This window comes from Pangasianodon hypophthalmus, chromosome 5 (genome assembly GCF_027358585.1).
Source record: "Pangasianodon hypophthalmus isolate fPanHyp1 chromosome 5, fPanHyp1.pri, whole genome shotgun sequence".
Classification (NCBI taxonomy): domain Eukaryota; kingdom Metazoa; phylum Chordata; class Actinopteri; order Siluriformes; family Pangasiidae; genus Pangasianodon; species Pangasianodon hypophthalmus.
In genome coordinates, this window is record NC_069714.1 from 25,978,538 (window position 1) to 25,993,154 (window position 14,617).

The 14,617-nt window shown below is 37.8% G+C and overlaps 1 protein-coding gene across 3 annotated transcripts in view; it reads left to right on the top strand.

Annotated features, from left to right (window-relative positions):
- The window catches only part of pde1a (phosphodiesterase 1A, calmodulin-dependent), a 146,458-nt gene that overhangs the window by 117,458 nt on the left and 14,383 nt on the right, over positions 1 to 14,617 (top strand). For all 3 annotated transcript variants that reach the window (XM_026913224.3, XM_026913226.3, XM_026913227.3), the window contains 3 exons: positions 473 to 586; positions 5,080 to 5,262; positions 11,028 to 11,094. In XM_026913224.3, coding sequence (XP_026769025.1) covers positions 473 to 586; positions 5,080 to 5,262; positions 11,028 to 11,094 — 364 coding nt within the window. The remainder of the gene's footprint in view (positions 1 to 472; positions 587 to 5,079; positions 5,263 to 11,027; positions 11,095 to 14,617) is intronic.

Below are 14,617 nucleotides of genomic sequence, written 5' to 3' on the forward strand. Positions count from 1 at the left end.
GAAATGCTTTTGTATGCAGGTCTTTTCAGAGGATGTGTTTCTGATTTGGTAGTGTGAGTAGTGTGTGTGTGATCTGTATAATCTATATATACTGGATCTATTTAATCCTGATATTACATATAGATTTTTAAACTGGTTGTGTATGAGTCTGATCTGGTTATATGAGATTGTATATATGAGTCTGATCTGGATGCATCTGATGTGTATACATGAATCTGATCAAGTTTGATCTCAATCTACATATATATCTGATCCGGATATAAGTATCTGATCTGGATATATGAGTCTCATTTAATTCAATATATTCTGTTCTAGTTATGTGAGTCTGATCTGGGTATATGCCTCGGATCAAGTTATATAAGTCTGATCTGGATATATGCTCTGATCTAGTTATATGAATCTGATCTGAATATATGCTGTGATCTGGTTACATACATAAGTCTGATCTGGATCTGATCTCTGTCTCCTGCAGGTTGAGATGTCTGGTGAAGCAGCTGGATAAGGGCGAGGTGAATGTTGTGGATCTCAGGAAGAACATTGAATATGCCGCCTCAGTGCTGGAAGCGGTCTACATCGATGAAACGAGGTGAGTGGCAGATCTCTTCTCCTCTTCTTAATAGTCTATAATTACATCTCCATCTACAGTCTCTAATGCTCTGACTGCTATCCCTCCATCCAGAGTGGGAGGATTTCCAGGGTGTGAGTACAAGCTGAAATCATGCAGGCCTACCCAACTGTAACATAGTCTAATAAATATATCATATATTACTGTAACAAATCTTGGTTTCTAAGCCAGAATCATACTATAAAGTTCCAGTTTCTCCTTACCAAATGGGTGTGACTACAATTAGACCGTAAAATTGACATGACTTAGCATTTCAGTCATGGCCGAGAATTAGGTAACATTCCTATATTATTTTAGAGGAGCTAAATCAAGTCTTATGTATCCCTATGCCTATATTTCCGCTGGGTGCCAGCTTGTGCAAGTTGGTTGTCAGCGATCTAGCTAATTCGCTAACTATAAACGTTAAAAGAAATCAGAAATATGTGATTTCAGTGACACCAGTGAAACCGGAAGTGTCGATTACAAAGCAGTAACGCAACAAATCCAAATGATTGGCTCAAATCATTCCTCAGACCAATCCTATGGAGCATGTGGTACAAGCTTTCTCCAGTTCTTTCTTAGCCTGCTTTGCTAATCAGCAGATGAAGCTAGTACCACATGTGACATAAACGACTTGTTGCTTGCTAGCATGAACTCAAGGTTTCTCACTGCAAGCGTCTTTAGGTTCCAGACAAGCTAAGTGCTATATAAATATTATGTATTATTCCTTTTCTGAATGTATAATATTTTGGAGTGTCTGTTGTAATGAGTTTCCACATCAGTCTACTTTTTGTTGTACAGGGCAGCTAGCAAGAGAACGGGGAGAGGGAATGTGATCAAATGTGTCGAGTGCTCCCTCCATTGGAGTGTTCATCCACTTCGGTGCTGTATTACCCATGATGCTGTTCTCTGAAGGTGTTGCTGGAGGGGGATCTTGCCACGATAGTGAAGGGGGGTGGGGAGGTTCCCACTAATGTGTGTGTGTGTGTGTGTGTGTGTGTGTGTGTGTGTGTGTGTGGGTGGGTGGGTGGGTGGTTGGATGTGCTCTTAGACAGGAGGTGTTTCATATATATCTAAGGACTGGCATGTCAGCAATCTCTCTCTCTTTCTCTCTCTCTCTCTCTCTCTCTCTCTCTCTCTCTCTGTCTGTCTGGATGAAAGCATTCTCATGTCTTTGATTTGGTTGGAGTTCTCTAGCTTTTACTGTGTAGAAACAATAAAGTCTTGTCCTCTTTTCACCTAATTATCTCCCTCTTCTTTCTTTCTCAGTCCATCTTTGTCTCTTTTTTCTACTTGTTCTGTCCAGTTTTCTACTCCTTTCACTTTTTGTCTATTTCTCTTTCCCTAAAGTCTCTGACTTTGTCGAACTCTATATCCATCTCTCGTTTATCAACCTCTCATTTTTCTGTCTTTTTCCCTATGATCTCCCCTCCTCTTCCACCCTACTTTCTATTCATCATTATCAATATCTACCCTTCATTCTCTCCTCTCTAACCCCCTTTACCCATCTTTTTCTACCCTTTATTTTTATTCACTGTCTTGCAATTCTTTCTCTCTCTCTCTCTCTCTCTCTCTCTCTCTCTCTCTCTCTCTCCCACACAAAACACACACACACACACACACACACACACACACTAGGGGAGCCCTGTTTCCTGCTCTCTACCTTCCTCAGGGTTCCTCCTCTCTTTCTCAGTCACCTCTCACTGTTTCCCTCTTTCTTTTTATGTAGTTCTCAAAACATCTCTCTATCCATCTTTCTCTGTATTACTGTATTACTTTAGTACTCTGTTCTCTTTCTTCCTCTTTTTATAAGTCTCATCTATTCTACTTTACCCTGTCACTGTATGAATCTTCATATTCCTCACTCTTCTTTACTCATTCTCCAGTAAATTCTCCACTTTTTTCTGTCCTTTCCTTACAGAAATCTCTTCTTTCTGTATCTAGTTCTCTACCACTCCTCTATCCTTCTCTTTTCTTCTCTATACATCCATTCCACTTTACTCATTTCTCTTTACTCCTCCTTTCTCCTCACTGTCTCCCCTCTTCTTTCTTTCTCTGTCCATATCTATCTCTCTATCCAGGTTTCTAGCCTTCTTTCTTTTTGTCTTTCTATCTATTTATTTATCATTCCCTGTCTCTTCCTCTCTCTGACTCTATATCCATCTCTCTCTTTATCTATCTCCTGTTGTACCCTGTTTTTCACTATGATCTTTCTACTTCTTTCAGTTGTCATTCTGTCCATCACTCTATGTATCTATCTACTATCCTTCTCTCCTCTTTACCTCCCTTTCTTCACCTTCTCTACCTTTTCTCATTATCAACTGCTTTTCCCTATCTCTGGATATCTCTCTACCTGTGGTGTTGCTTCTCTGTTCTTCTCGCTCAAGATTCATCTCTGTCTTTCTCTCTCTCTACCTTCCTCTGTTCTATGTCATTCGTTCCGTCTTCAGTTAGTGCTCCATTGAAAGTGGCGTTCTCAGCCACTCTGATTAATCGTATTTCTCTAACAATGACCACAGAGAGATGTGCATTGCCATGGCAGCAGCTTTTCCGCTTGTTAAATGTTTGTTATGGTAACATGTTTCACATTACCTGTTTCGGTAAGATATCTACGTGTAAAAAAAACAAGGGTCAGCGGTAAAGGTTCCTGCTGGGCTTTTCATTAAAAATGCTGTTGTTTTTCCTTGTTTTTTTGGTAAATCACATTCCATATCCCTCTGTCTTTTCTCTTTGACTCACAGCCCTCCAGTCTTCTAAAATGCTCATTTTCTGTCTACAATTTTACTCATGACTTCAGCCCAGCTAACAAAACGATGTCCCCGGGACATGAACATTATTGAGTTATAGGACGTTATTTTGTAGGATCCAGTAAACAGTATAAAGCATGTCATTCTCTTACTGCAGAAATAGTGACAAGATGTAAGACCAACACAGGACCAAACATTATTAAGTGTCCTCTCAGTGCTGTAATAGCACTGTCATTTAAAACTATACACAGGGCCTGTCTGTAAGATTCATGAAGTTACCAGCATTAACAGTGAAAATTATAAAGATCATGACTATGACATAAACATCCTCTCAGAAATCCTGTCAAGTTAGCTTATTTTCACTAGCTACCTAGCATTAACAGTGAAGATTATAAAGATTATGTCTATGACTTAAAATCCTCTCAGAAATCCTGTCAATTTAGCTAATTTTTACCAGGTAGCTAGCATTAACAGTGGAAATTATAAAGACTATGGCTATGATTTAAAACTCCTCCAGAAATCCTGTCAAGTTAGCTTAACTTTGCCAGCTAGCTAGCATTAACAGTGGAAATTATAAAGACTATGACTTTAATATCCTCTCAAAAATCCTGCCACACTAGCTTATCTTAGCCAGCTAGCTAGCATTAGCAGTGAAAATTATAAAGATTATGATGATGACATAAAATACTCCCAGAAATCCTGCCAAGTTAGCTTATTTTATCCAGCTAACTAAGATCAGCAGTGAAGATTATAAAGATATCTCATAGTCATAGTCTCATAGCTAGCCAGCTAACATTAGTGATTATGAGTTTATAATGTGTTTACTTTCTCAAAACAGTGAACTGCATGAACGTCATATGTTGAACAGGGTTAAGGACACTTTCCAGACTTTCCGAGTAGGAATTCCAAGTTGAGGTGGGAGTCAGGGGTTGGAAATTCTGAGTTACACACTTTAGTTGAACACATCATATAATGTAAAAGTTGCCTCAGAAATCCTGTCATTAGTGATTCAGGCAGAACAGTGGTTAAGGCTCTGAGGTAGTGATCGGAAAATAATTACTTCAAATCCCAGCTCTGCCAAAGAACCACTAAAGACCCTAAAACTCCTTAACTGCTTGGATTGTATCTTCTTTCGAATGATAGCCACTTTGAATAAACCGTCAAATGTCAAAATGTCAAACTCTGTCAAATTAATAAATGTAATATAATGATCTCTAGATGCATTTGTTTTTAAAGGTTCTCAAACATTCTTTTATTAAAACATTGTACGTAATTGTTGTCAGGGGCGTGGCCAGTTGTCTAGGTGATCAAAGACATCCCAAAATCGAATATAGCAGTCATATTTTAATGTAAAGTGGTTTTTTTTTCACTATTTAGCAATTTATAACTAGCTGGTTAGCTTGATGGAGCAGACTAAATACAGTACTCAGGCTTTTCAGGGCTGGAAGTAATCTCATAATTATACCACAGGAACTAAACTCGAGCAATCCTCAACCTTGCACAGCATTGGAACATATATACATATAACAAAACCTGTTTTAGCCCCAGAGACTTGAGATTTAAATTAAGTGTCAAATAAATGTCAGAGTATAACAGGGACTGGTCGGTCTAGTCTACTACCCAGCAATTACCATATCTCTACAATGCTAATTGGTGGCTGTTAGCTTTCATTCATTTTCATTAGTGACATTAGCATTGTTGAAATGATTTTTTTATTATTTTTTTCAGACGCCTGCTGGATACAGAGGATGAGCTCAGCGATATCCAGGCGGACTCCGTGCCCATGGAGGTGCGCGATTGGCTGGCGTCTACCTTCACCAGAAAGATGGGCGTCGTGCGACGGCGGCCAGAGGAGAAGCCACGGTTTCGCAGCATCGTTCATGCCGTGCAGGCCGGAATCTTTGTGGAGAGGTAAAGTACAGTGTATTTTGCTATTGAGAATAATAAAAGAAAAAAAAAAACTGAAAATAGAAAAAAAAAAGCCCTGATCATCAGTATGTTGGACATTAGCAGTACAAACACACTTTCTCCTTCCTATCTCTCCACATCTTCTACCTCTCTTTCTATCTCCTCTCATTTCTGTCTGTATCTCTAAATCTTTTTCTTTTTTATTGTACCAAAATTACATCTGCTTACATTTTGGAATACCGGCACAATGTGTTGTGCTTTATAAAATTTACTCTAATTTCTATGAAACCAAAAGGCATTACTTCACACACACACACAGAGTTTCTCCATGTTACACCTGCTCCATGTGTCACTGGTTAACCATCAGGAACTGGTTGAGCTGTGGCGGCTGCTGAAAACCTCAATCCTTTACGGTAAAGCTTGGTCATGGATATACACATAATCTGCTACAAATGGCCAAAACCATATTCATGCATATTCAACAGGGTACAAAATTCCAGTCACAAACAAACAAACAAACAAAAATAAGTATACAAAAGGCTTACAATAACTATTAACACATAGCTGTGTGTATTAACTGAGTATCAGGTGTTAGTTAATAAGAACTGTCCCAATTAACTGTGTGTCAATAATGAATATTTGTTACCTTTAAGACTATTTATTTTTTAATGCATTTTTAGATATTCTGTAATATCTATTCTGTAATTGATCGTTGTACTGTATTTTTTAATAATATGTAATAAATATGCAATTTCAGTAGCAGGAAGTAGCAGTTCACAGGAACTTTTATTTATTTATTTATTTATTTATTTATGTTAAAAAAACCTCTTATGGTTACGAGCAAAATGTTCACACATGGTCAAAACTGTCATATTTGTCTCTCATTATGGAGATATTTGGAGGACACACACACACACACACACACACACAGTGATGTCTTTGTGGTGATTGAGTCGCTTTTGATGATTGTATCATTTCTTTGTAGTAGCACTGGTGCTCTGAGTCACACACTCACACACACACACACAGACACACACAAACACACAAACACACAAACACACACACCTGTGCCATTGACAGTTTCTTAGCTGTACTGACAAACAAAAAGCATTTGTTCTGCTTCATTCATTCCAGAAAGACTAAATCAGTCTATTTAAGGCCTTTGTTTCTCTCTCATCTCTCTCTCTCTCTCTAACTTGTTTTCTGTTTTTCTCTCTCCTTCTTTTTTACTGCATCCCTCCACCCCAGTTCTCATATTTTCCTTCTTTCTCTCACCTATCTTCCTCTTCCAATCTTTCTCACTATTCTCATCTTTCTCTTTATCCCTTTTCTTTCTCTACTTTATTCTCTCTCTTCCTGTCTTTATGTCTCTTGGTCTATCTTTCTTATCATCTATTTCTGTACGAATCTCTGTATATTCCTTACTCATCTTTTCCCTTTTCTCCTTAAAATTCCTTATTGTCTTTCTTTCTGTCCATCTCCTTCTCTCAACCTCCCTCTTCTCTATGTATCTTTATACATGCCCTGTCAATCTCCCTCTCTTCTTGTCCTCTTTTCACCAAATTATCTCCCTCTTCATTCTTTCTCAGTCCATCTTTGTCTCTTTATTCCACTTGTTCTGCCCAGTTTTCTACTCCTCTCTCTTTTTGTCTATTTCTCTTTCCCCTGTCTCTGACTTTGTCGAACTCTATATCCATCTCTCGTTTATCAACCTCTCATTTTTCTGTCTTTTTCCCTATGATCTCCCCTCCTCTTCCACCCTACTTTCTATTCATCATTATCAATATCTACCCTTCATTCTCTCCTCTCTATCTCCCTTTACCCATCTTTTTCTACCCTTTATTTTTATTCGCTGTCTTGCAATTCTTTCTCTCTCTCTCTCTCTCTCTCTCTCTCATTGTCAGGAATGCTACTGCTTGCCAATTTTTAACATTTCCATGGAAACTGTTGCGGAATCTCTCTCTCTCTCTTCCGCACACACACACACACACACACACACACACCTGATTCATCACCGCCATCAACAGAATTATACTAGAATTATGTAGCTGGATCATCTTGTCTCAGAGGAAATGAAGCAATGTTTTGTTTTTATCATCCATGGATGAAAAATGGAATGCAACATGTCCTTGTCCAACTGACTCTTATGCTAGAGAGAGAGAACAGAGTTCTACTGTTATAATGATGTTATAATAAAATAAACATCAGTGCCTTTATCACAAATGAGTAAGACATAAAATCTTCCTATAATGGAGATATAGCGGAAGACACATTGAGAGGAACTAAGACTCAGCAGGGAATGTCCATCCTGTTATGTTAGATGGTCTAATCATTTTGGTTTATATCAAATAATTATGTTAATGGAAGGCAATAAGGCTCTCAATCGACTACATGCTTATAAAAATGTTTTTCAATGGTTCTTCAAGGATAAATTGGATAATTATGGGTTATTAGCCTCTACAAAAGGGCTCTACTTGGCTTTTCTGTTAGGGAAGCCCCTTGCTTCCTATCAAAAGTCCCAAAGCTCATCAAGAGTCTAAATAAATTCATGTTCATACAAAAGAAATTTTATGGTGGTTCAGTAGGTTGTGCTGCCACCTCATAGCTCCAGGATCCAAACCTGAACTTGTTCTGAGACTGCATGGAGTTTTGCGTGTGGTTCTTTCCATGTCCAAGCAGGGTTCCTCCACAATCTCCAGTTTTCTCCAACCTATATTGCCCCTAGGTGTTAATATTGTGAGAACGTGTACATGCATGGTGCCCTGTGATGGACTGGTGTGGACCAGTGACGCCCTCTGGTCCCAGAATAGAATCCGGATCCACCGCAACCCAGACCAGGATAAAGCACTTACTGAGGATTATTGAATGGAGGCTTTAAAATAAACATGTTAACTTAAAGTTAGTAAAAAAAAGTGCTCCTACACTCTCTGTTGTAGGGTTGTACATAGAACCTTTATGCATTCCCCAAGAGGGACAACTGAAGATCCCTCAAGGGATTTACATTTTCTAAGAATATAATTATCACTAAAATAAGTAATGCTGTGAGAAGACAACAGCCTTTAGTCAGTGAAGAGTAAGAAAGAATTGTATGTCTCTGTGTGGCAGGTGAAGGGTTTGGATGGTGCAGGAGCTTTTAGGGGTCAGGAGGGTGGTGACGTGGGGTGGGCTGGGCGGTGGGGGGTGGAGGGAAATCTTGAACAATAATGTGTTTTCAGCTTATCCCTCTTAAGGAACAGGTGGGGTACCAATGAGTGTTCCTTTTGGAAGCTAAGAACCCTTAACTGTCCAAAGAACCCTTGAAGAACCATTTACTTCCTAAGAGTGTATGGTCTGGATAGAGCAGAAGTGTATAGCTCTCAGGATGGCAGAAGTAGTATCCAGATAGAGGATGAGCCTTTAGGCACCAGGATAACAAGAGGTATCTGGATGGAGCAGGAGTTTAGGATGGCATAAATGGGATTTGGATGGAGCAGGGGTTTAGGATGGCAGGATTAGGATCTGGGTGAAGCAGAGGTTTAGCATGGCAGGATTAGGATCTGAGTGAAGCAGGGGTTTAGGAAAGTAGGGGTAAGATCTGGATGGAGCAGGAGTTTAGGATAGCAGGAGTAAGATCTGGATGGAACAGTAGTTTAGGATGGCAGAAATGGGATTTGGATGGATCAGGAGTTTAGGATGGCATCAGTGAGCTCGGATGGAGCAACCGGTTAAGATGGCAGCAGTAGCATCTGGTTGAAACAGGAGTTTAGGATAGCAGGAGTAAGCTCAGGTTGGAATGAATTTAGAATAGCAGGATTAAGCTCTGGATGAAACAGGAATTTAGAATGGCAGGAGTAAAGTCTGGATAAAGCAGAAGTCTAGGATGACAGGATCAGAAACTGAACAGAGCAGAAGATTAGGATGACAGAATTGGATTTTGAAAGGAGCAGGAGATTAGGATGGATGGATAAGACCGAATGAAGCAGGAGTTTAATGTGGCAGGATTAGGATCTGGATGAAGCAGGAGTTTAGGATAGGAGTATTAGGATCATTTTAGGTGACCATCTCTGAAAGAGAGTGTTTGAATTTGTGTAAGGAATTTTTAGTGCTTGGCCCAAATATAGTCTTTCTGCTCTTTGTTAGGCACACTCTCTCCTTGACCTTTTTAAATGTTTGAAAGCCTGCTGATTCAGACTGCATCTCTGTGACTCTTCTGCTCCAAGACAAGCTAAAAGAAATGTCCGACTTTAGTTCATGTCCTCCATTCTCTCTCAGTTTATGATCACAGTTGATGTGAAAAACTGTTTCGTCTCGCTCAAGGCCACAGAGATGGATGTGGCCTCATCATCACGCTTCACAGCCTCTTTTATATCAATCCATGTATCATTTCCATTTCTTTTTGTCACTTTATATATTTCTCTTTTTATATTTATTCTGTTTCTTCAACACTTTTGGTTCTGTTTCCTGAAACACTGAAGAAAGGGTAGGCTGATCGCTTTTCTCAAATTCACATTTAAAAGATAAAGATGACAAAAACTTTTTGGTATAAACACTATGCAAAAGACCCTGGAAAAGCTATGAAGAGATTTTTTTTTTTCAGTCCATTTACTAAAAGTATTAAATCACATTTTAGTTCAGTGTAAATCAAGATAATGAAATGATAAATATTTCCTTTTGCTGTTGTCAGTTTGCTATTTTGAGGTGCTGAATTATTTAAAAAAAAAAAAAAGTAAACTGGGGGAAAATATTGACTTGCTAATGTTTTAGTTATGTTGACTTCTCTTTTTTGCATATAAAGTGAAAAATACTTTATATCCCTACGCCTGTCTGTTAGCATCATGTAAGCCTTTCAGTTTCAGTTTTCTGAAAATCCGAGGAATGCACAGGCTGACGGTTTTGCTTGAATCTACTTCCATTTGCTCTTGTTGACCATTCAAGTGGAAAATAAATAAGAAAACAGCAAGACTTTTTCTTTACTTGCATTCTTCTATTTTAATCACTTGAAAGGCAGTTTGTCTGTTTTGTGAAATGGTTTGTTCAAGCTCAGTGCTCAGCGTGAAAGAGAAATATTGACTTGCCACTGTTTAAGGTGTGGCCTCCATTTAGGTATATAAATCAAAATACTCCCACTTATTCCTCCTCCTATTCTAATGTAAGAGAAATGCTAGATGGAAGCACATTTAGACTATTCTTATTTGAGAAAAATTCATGGCAGGGATCAAGGAAAAGCTCAGCAGAGTTGGTAACATCCGAAGGCATATCCATAGTCAGGTCAAAAACTAGGAAAAAACAAGGAAATGGGAATTCTCTCTATATATACTGTATATTACCAATGTATACATTTATTTTTAATAGGAAACCTGCCAAAGAGGTTTTTGCTCTCGTGCCAGAAGTTTTTACACTCATGCGGACATTAGTCAGTGATGACATTGACAGTGCTGACATTTATACTTGGCATAGTGGTAGAATATTTAATAAAAAACAACTTCATGGTTTAGGCCATGACCACTGTGGGTTTAAATTAGAATACAGGCATCTGGAGTGTGAAACAGGTACAGATACAGGTAGCATTGCATTGCACCCCTAATATATGAATATATTACATACAAGAGTGATGTACCTGTTCAGAGTCTGTATATATTAGCATATGTAGATGTCAGTACAACAAAAATTGTGTATTACACTCAGTAAGACAGAATTAAATGTAACCTTTTCTGAGCAGAACTTGTCATTATAGTAATAAGAGGCTGTGGTTGATATAGTGTGTGTGTGTGTGTGTGTGTGTTGGACAGGATGTACAGGAGGACGTCGAACATGGCCGGGCTGACGTATCCTCCAGCTGTGATCCTCGCTCTCAAGGTATTCAGCTCATCTCGTTTTTCCCAACATATAATGACACTGAACATCCATATTATTGCGTGATCATGCATTACATTATAGCAGGATAAATTCACAATGTTATAATAGTAAGTCAGAGAATCTGCTTAAAACTTCAGGGTTTCAAAGAGGACAATGTTAAATGCCATATAATAATAATGCCAGTGTACTAGAATATTGTTTAAAGTAGAACACCATTTAGCTATTAGTATTAGTATCAGTTTATTACACAATTTTATTAAAAAAGTAGGACATTCTGTTTTATATAAAACGTAAAGCACATTTTGATATCTGTATACTGGCTTCAGGGATTTTACATTTTCCAAACAGAGAATATCACCCTTATCTCAAAGTCAGAAGTTGATGAGTGACATGTGGCAGTGAGAAATCCTTCACAGCTGTCAAAAAGGCCTGGTTGTCCCTTATATTTAATTAACTACCTAGCTAAGCTACTGTCAAGGTCATGACTTGTTTGGTTGGATTTAGAAGAACATAATTGAAGGTCGTGGAAATAAGTCCCTCAATATGTCAAACCCTGCCTTTCTGTCATTGGGTGGGGTGGGGTGTGGGTAGGGGGGCTAAAACTTTTTTTATTCCATGCAGCAGTTATGAGCTGTTACATTGTGATATTCCAGACTCTTGTAGAGGTATTGCTGTCTTGTGGAAATATTTTCTCCCTGGGACGTTATACTCTGTCGGGTTTTTCATGCCTGCTGAAAGGTAGCATACCTTGAGCTGAAAACTTGTTTGTTGAGTCAGTCTCCTTGATGGCTGGAGTCAGTGGCTGTTTCTGTGAGAAGGTCAGATTTGATGTGTTCCTGTATTTTGAATATATATATATATATATATATATATATATATATACACACACACAGTCAGGTCCGGAAGTATTTGGACAGTGACAGAGTTTTTGTGATTTTGCCTTTATACACCACCACAATGGATTAGAAATAAAACAATCAAGATGTGATCGAAGTGTAGACTTTCAGCTTTATTTTAAGAGGTTCCACAAAAATATGGCATTTACCATTTGGGAATTACAGCCATTTTAAGCGAAGTACTTCCATTTTCAGGGGCTCAAAGGTATTTGGACAATTGACTAACAAGAAGTTAATTGACCAGGTGTGGTCCATTCCCTCACTACTTCAAGACAAATGAAGCAGATAAAAGGTCTGGATTTGATATCAGGTATTGAGTTGGCATTTGGCAGCTGTTCGACTGGAGCTATCAAAATGAAGTCCAAGGAGATCTCAATGCAAGTGCACCATTAGGCTGAAAAAACAACATAAATCTATAAGAGAGATAGCAAAAACCACTGGTGAGCTCAAAAACATGGGAAATGGAGGTACTTTGTTGAAAATGGCTGTAATTCCTAAATGGTAAATGCCATATTTTTGTGGAACCTCTTAAAATAAAGCTGAAAGTCTACACTTCGATCACATCTTGAGTGTTTTATTTCAAATCCATTGTGGTGGTGTATAAAGGCAAAATCACAAAAACTCTGTCACTGTCCAAATACTTCCAGACCTGACTGTATATATATACCCCCTCTATGAGAGCAACAGAAATGACTCAATTTCACTGAATTGTGAGTTATTCAGTTCTCTGATGTGTGGGAAATGTTTATTCTTACTACTGTGTTGCTAAGGTTTGAGTAGAATAAATGAATATATTGAACTGTCTGTAGTATTTTAATACCTCCTGTCATGAAGGGCAGAACTGGGAACTAATAGGAACCAATCAACCAAAACAGAAAGTCTTGTACGGTGACTTGTACCTGTAATAGTGTGTGATGTTATAGCAAGAAGATAGAAAACGGCAAATAGGTTTTCGGTTATTGAGTTGGGCCTGGTTATTGTTAACCCATTCACCACAATTCAACGTCCAAATGATTCGACTGAAGATTTAAAATTTACTTTATTTACTTTATTTCACTTGACATGTGTCTGTTGGTCCCCACATTGCTCAGACACACACAACAGACACAGCTGTTATGACAACACAATGACTCAAATACAATCTGTCACTTAGCTTAAAAAAAAGAGATTACTAACATTATGTAATTAATAAAATACTTGCAGTTGTGCTGTTATAGGAAAATAATGAACGACTGGGTGTGACCCAACACGATTTACTATCACTAGATTAATGTGAATTGTTTTATAATAACAATATGTCCTGAAGTGTTTTATTCCTCTTAATCCACAGCAATTTGCCAATGATTACAATTGTTTTATTTATTAAAGAACAACACAATACTTTTTATCCATTTGTAGCTACATTTAATGTTGTGTTTTAGTTCCTGTTATTGCTTACATTATAACAGCTATAAACTCTGCAGCAGCTTGTTACTGAGAAAATGCAACATCGTTTGTCCTGAAAAAATTTACAGCAGTATCTCTGACTGATACAAAGCACTGACACTGGAGACTCCTTCCGTAAATCTTAAATAAACATCTCTTTATAGAAAACGTCACCCTGTTAACAATTCCTTAGTAAATAACAGCATGTTTTTTTTCATCTGTTTACTGTTAGCCTTAGATTATGTGGCACATCTACCATGCAAGTCCCTGTGTAAGTTGTTACTATAGAAACACATTAATATAAACCTGTAATATGAACTACAAATTATTGTTGGAGCTGCTGTTATAGAAAATTAATCAACACCTGCTGACCAATCAAATTCAAGAATTCTGTCATGGTGCAATATGAAATAATATACTGCAAATTAATTAACAAGCATACATGAAATAAAAAAAAGCTTAGATTATCTCTGTCAAACTTACTGCAGAGTAATTAGAGTTAATTAATCGTTAAAGACAATGTTGGGCCTTATTATTAAGGTATTATAAGATATACCACATGACTTGAAAAAAGATAAACTCTAAACAGTTTCATCCTCTAGATATTTAAAGATATTCTTCATAACTACAGGCAAAAGTACAGTATATATGTATTGATTTAGCCTTTTTTAATCAAAAGTGACCAAAAACTGAGGCTTTTCAAGCTGAATTAGATGTCAGTAAAGATCTGAGCTGTTAAGAGTTAAGAGTTTTGCTCACAGGCCCAACAGTGGCTCTGTGACAGTCTGGGGGATCTGAACTCACAACCTCATCATCACAGAATGATGACAAATAAATGGGAAAGTTCAGGACTGTTGAATTGTACCTGCTGGTTATTTCTACAGTTCGCAGTGTTTAAAAAACCCAGCACCCTCATACAAGTACCACACACTGCCACCCACCACCTGATTAAAATGTGCTCAGTGGTGGTCCTATGGTGGTCTCTGTCTATTGATAGATACAGAGTATGTGTTTTTAATAAACTGGCAATTTGATACTATAGTGGAACTATAACGAGCTCTTTAATTCAGTCCAAATCCCAAACAATTACATGTATTTAGTTAAAAGGACAAAATTAATAGTCTGCTATTTGAGGCTTTTCTTCATGGTTCACTTGGCTTTTAAATACACAGTTTATTTTATGACCAGAATAATGGGCTGGT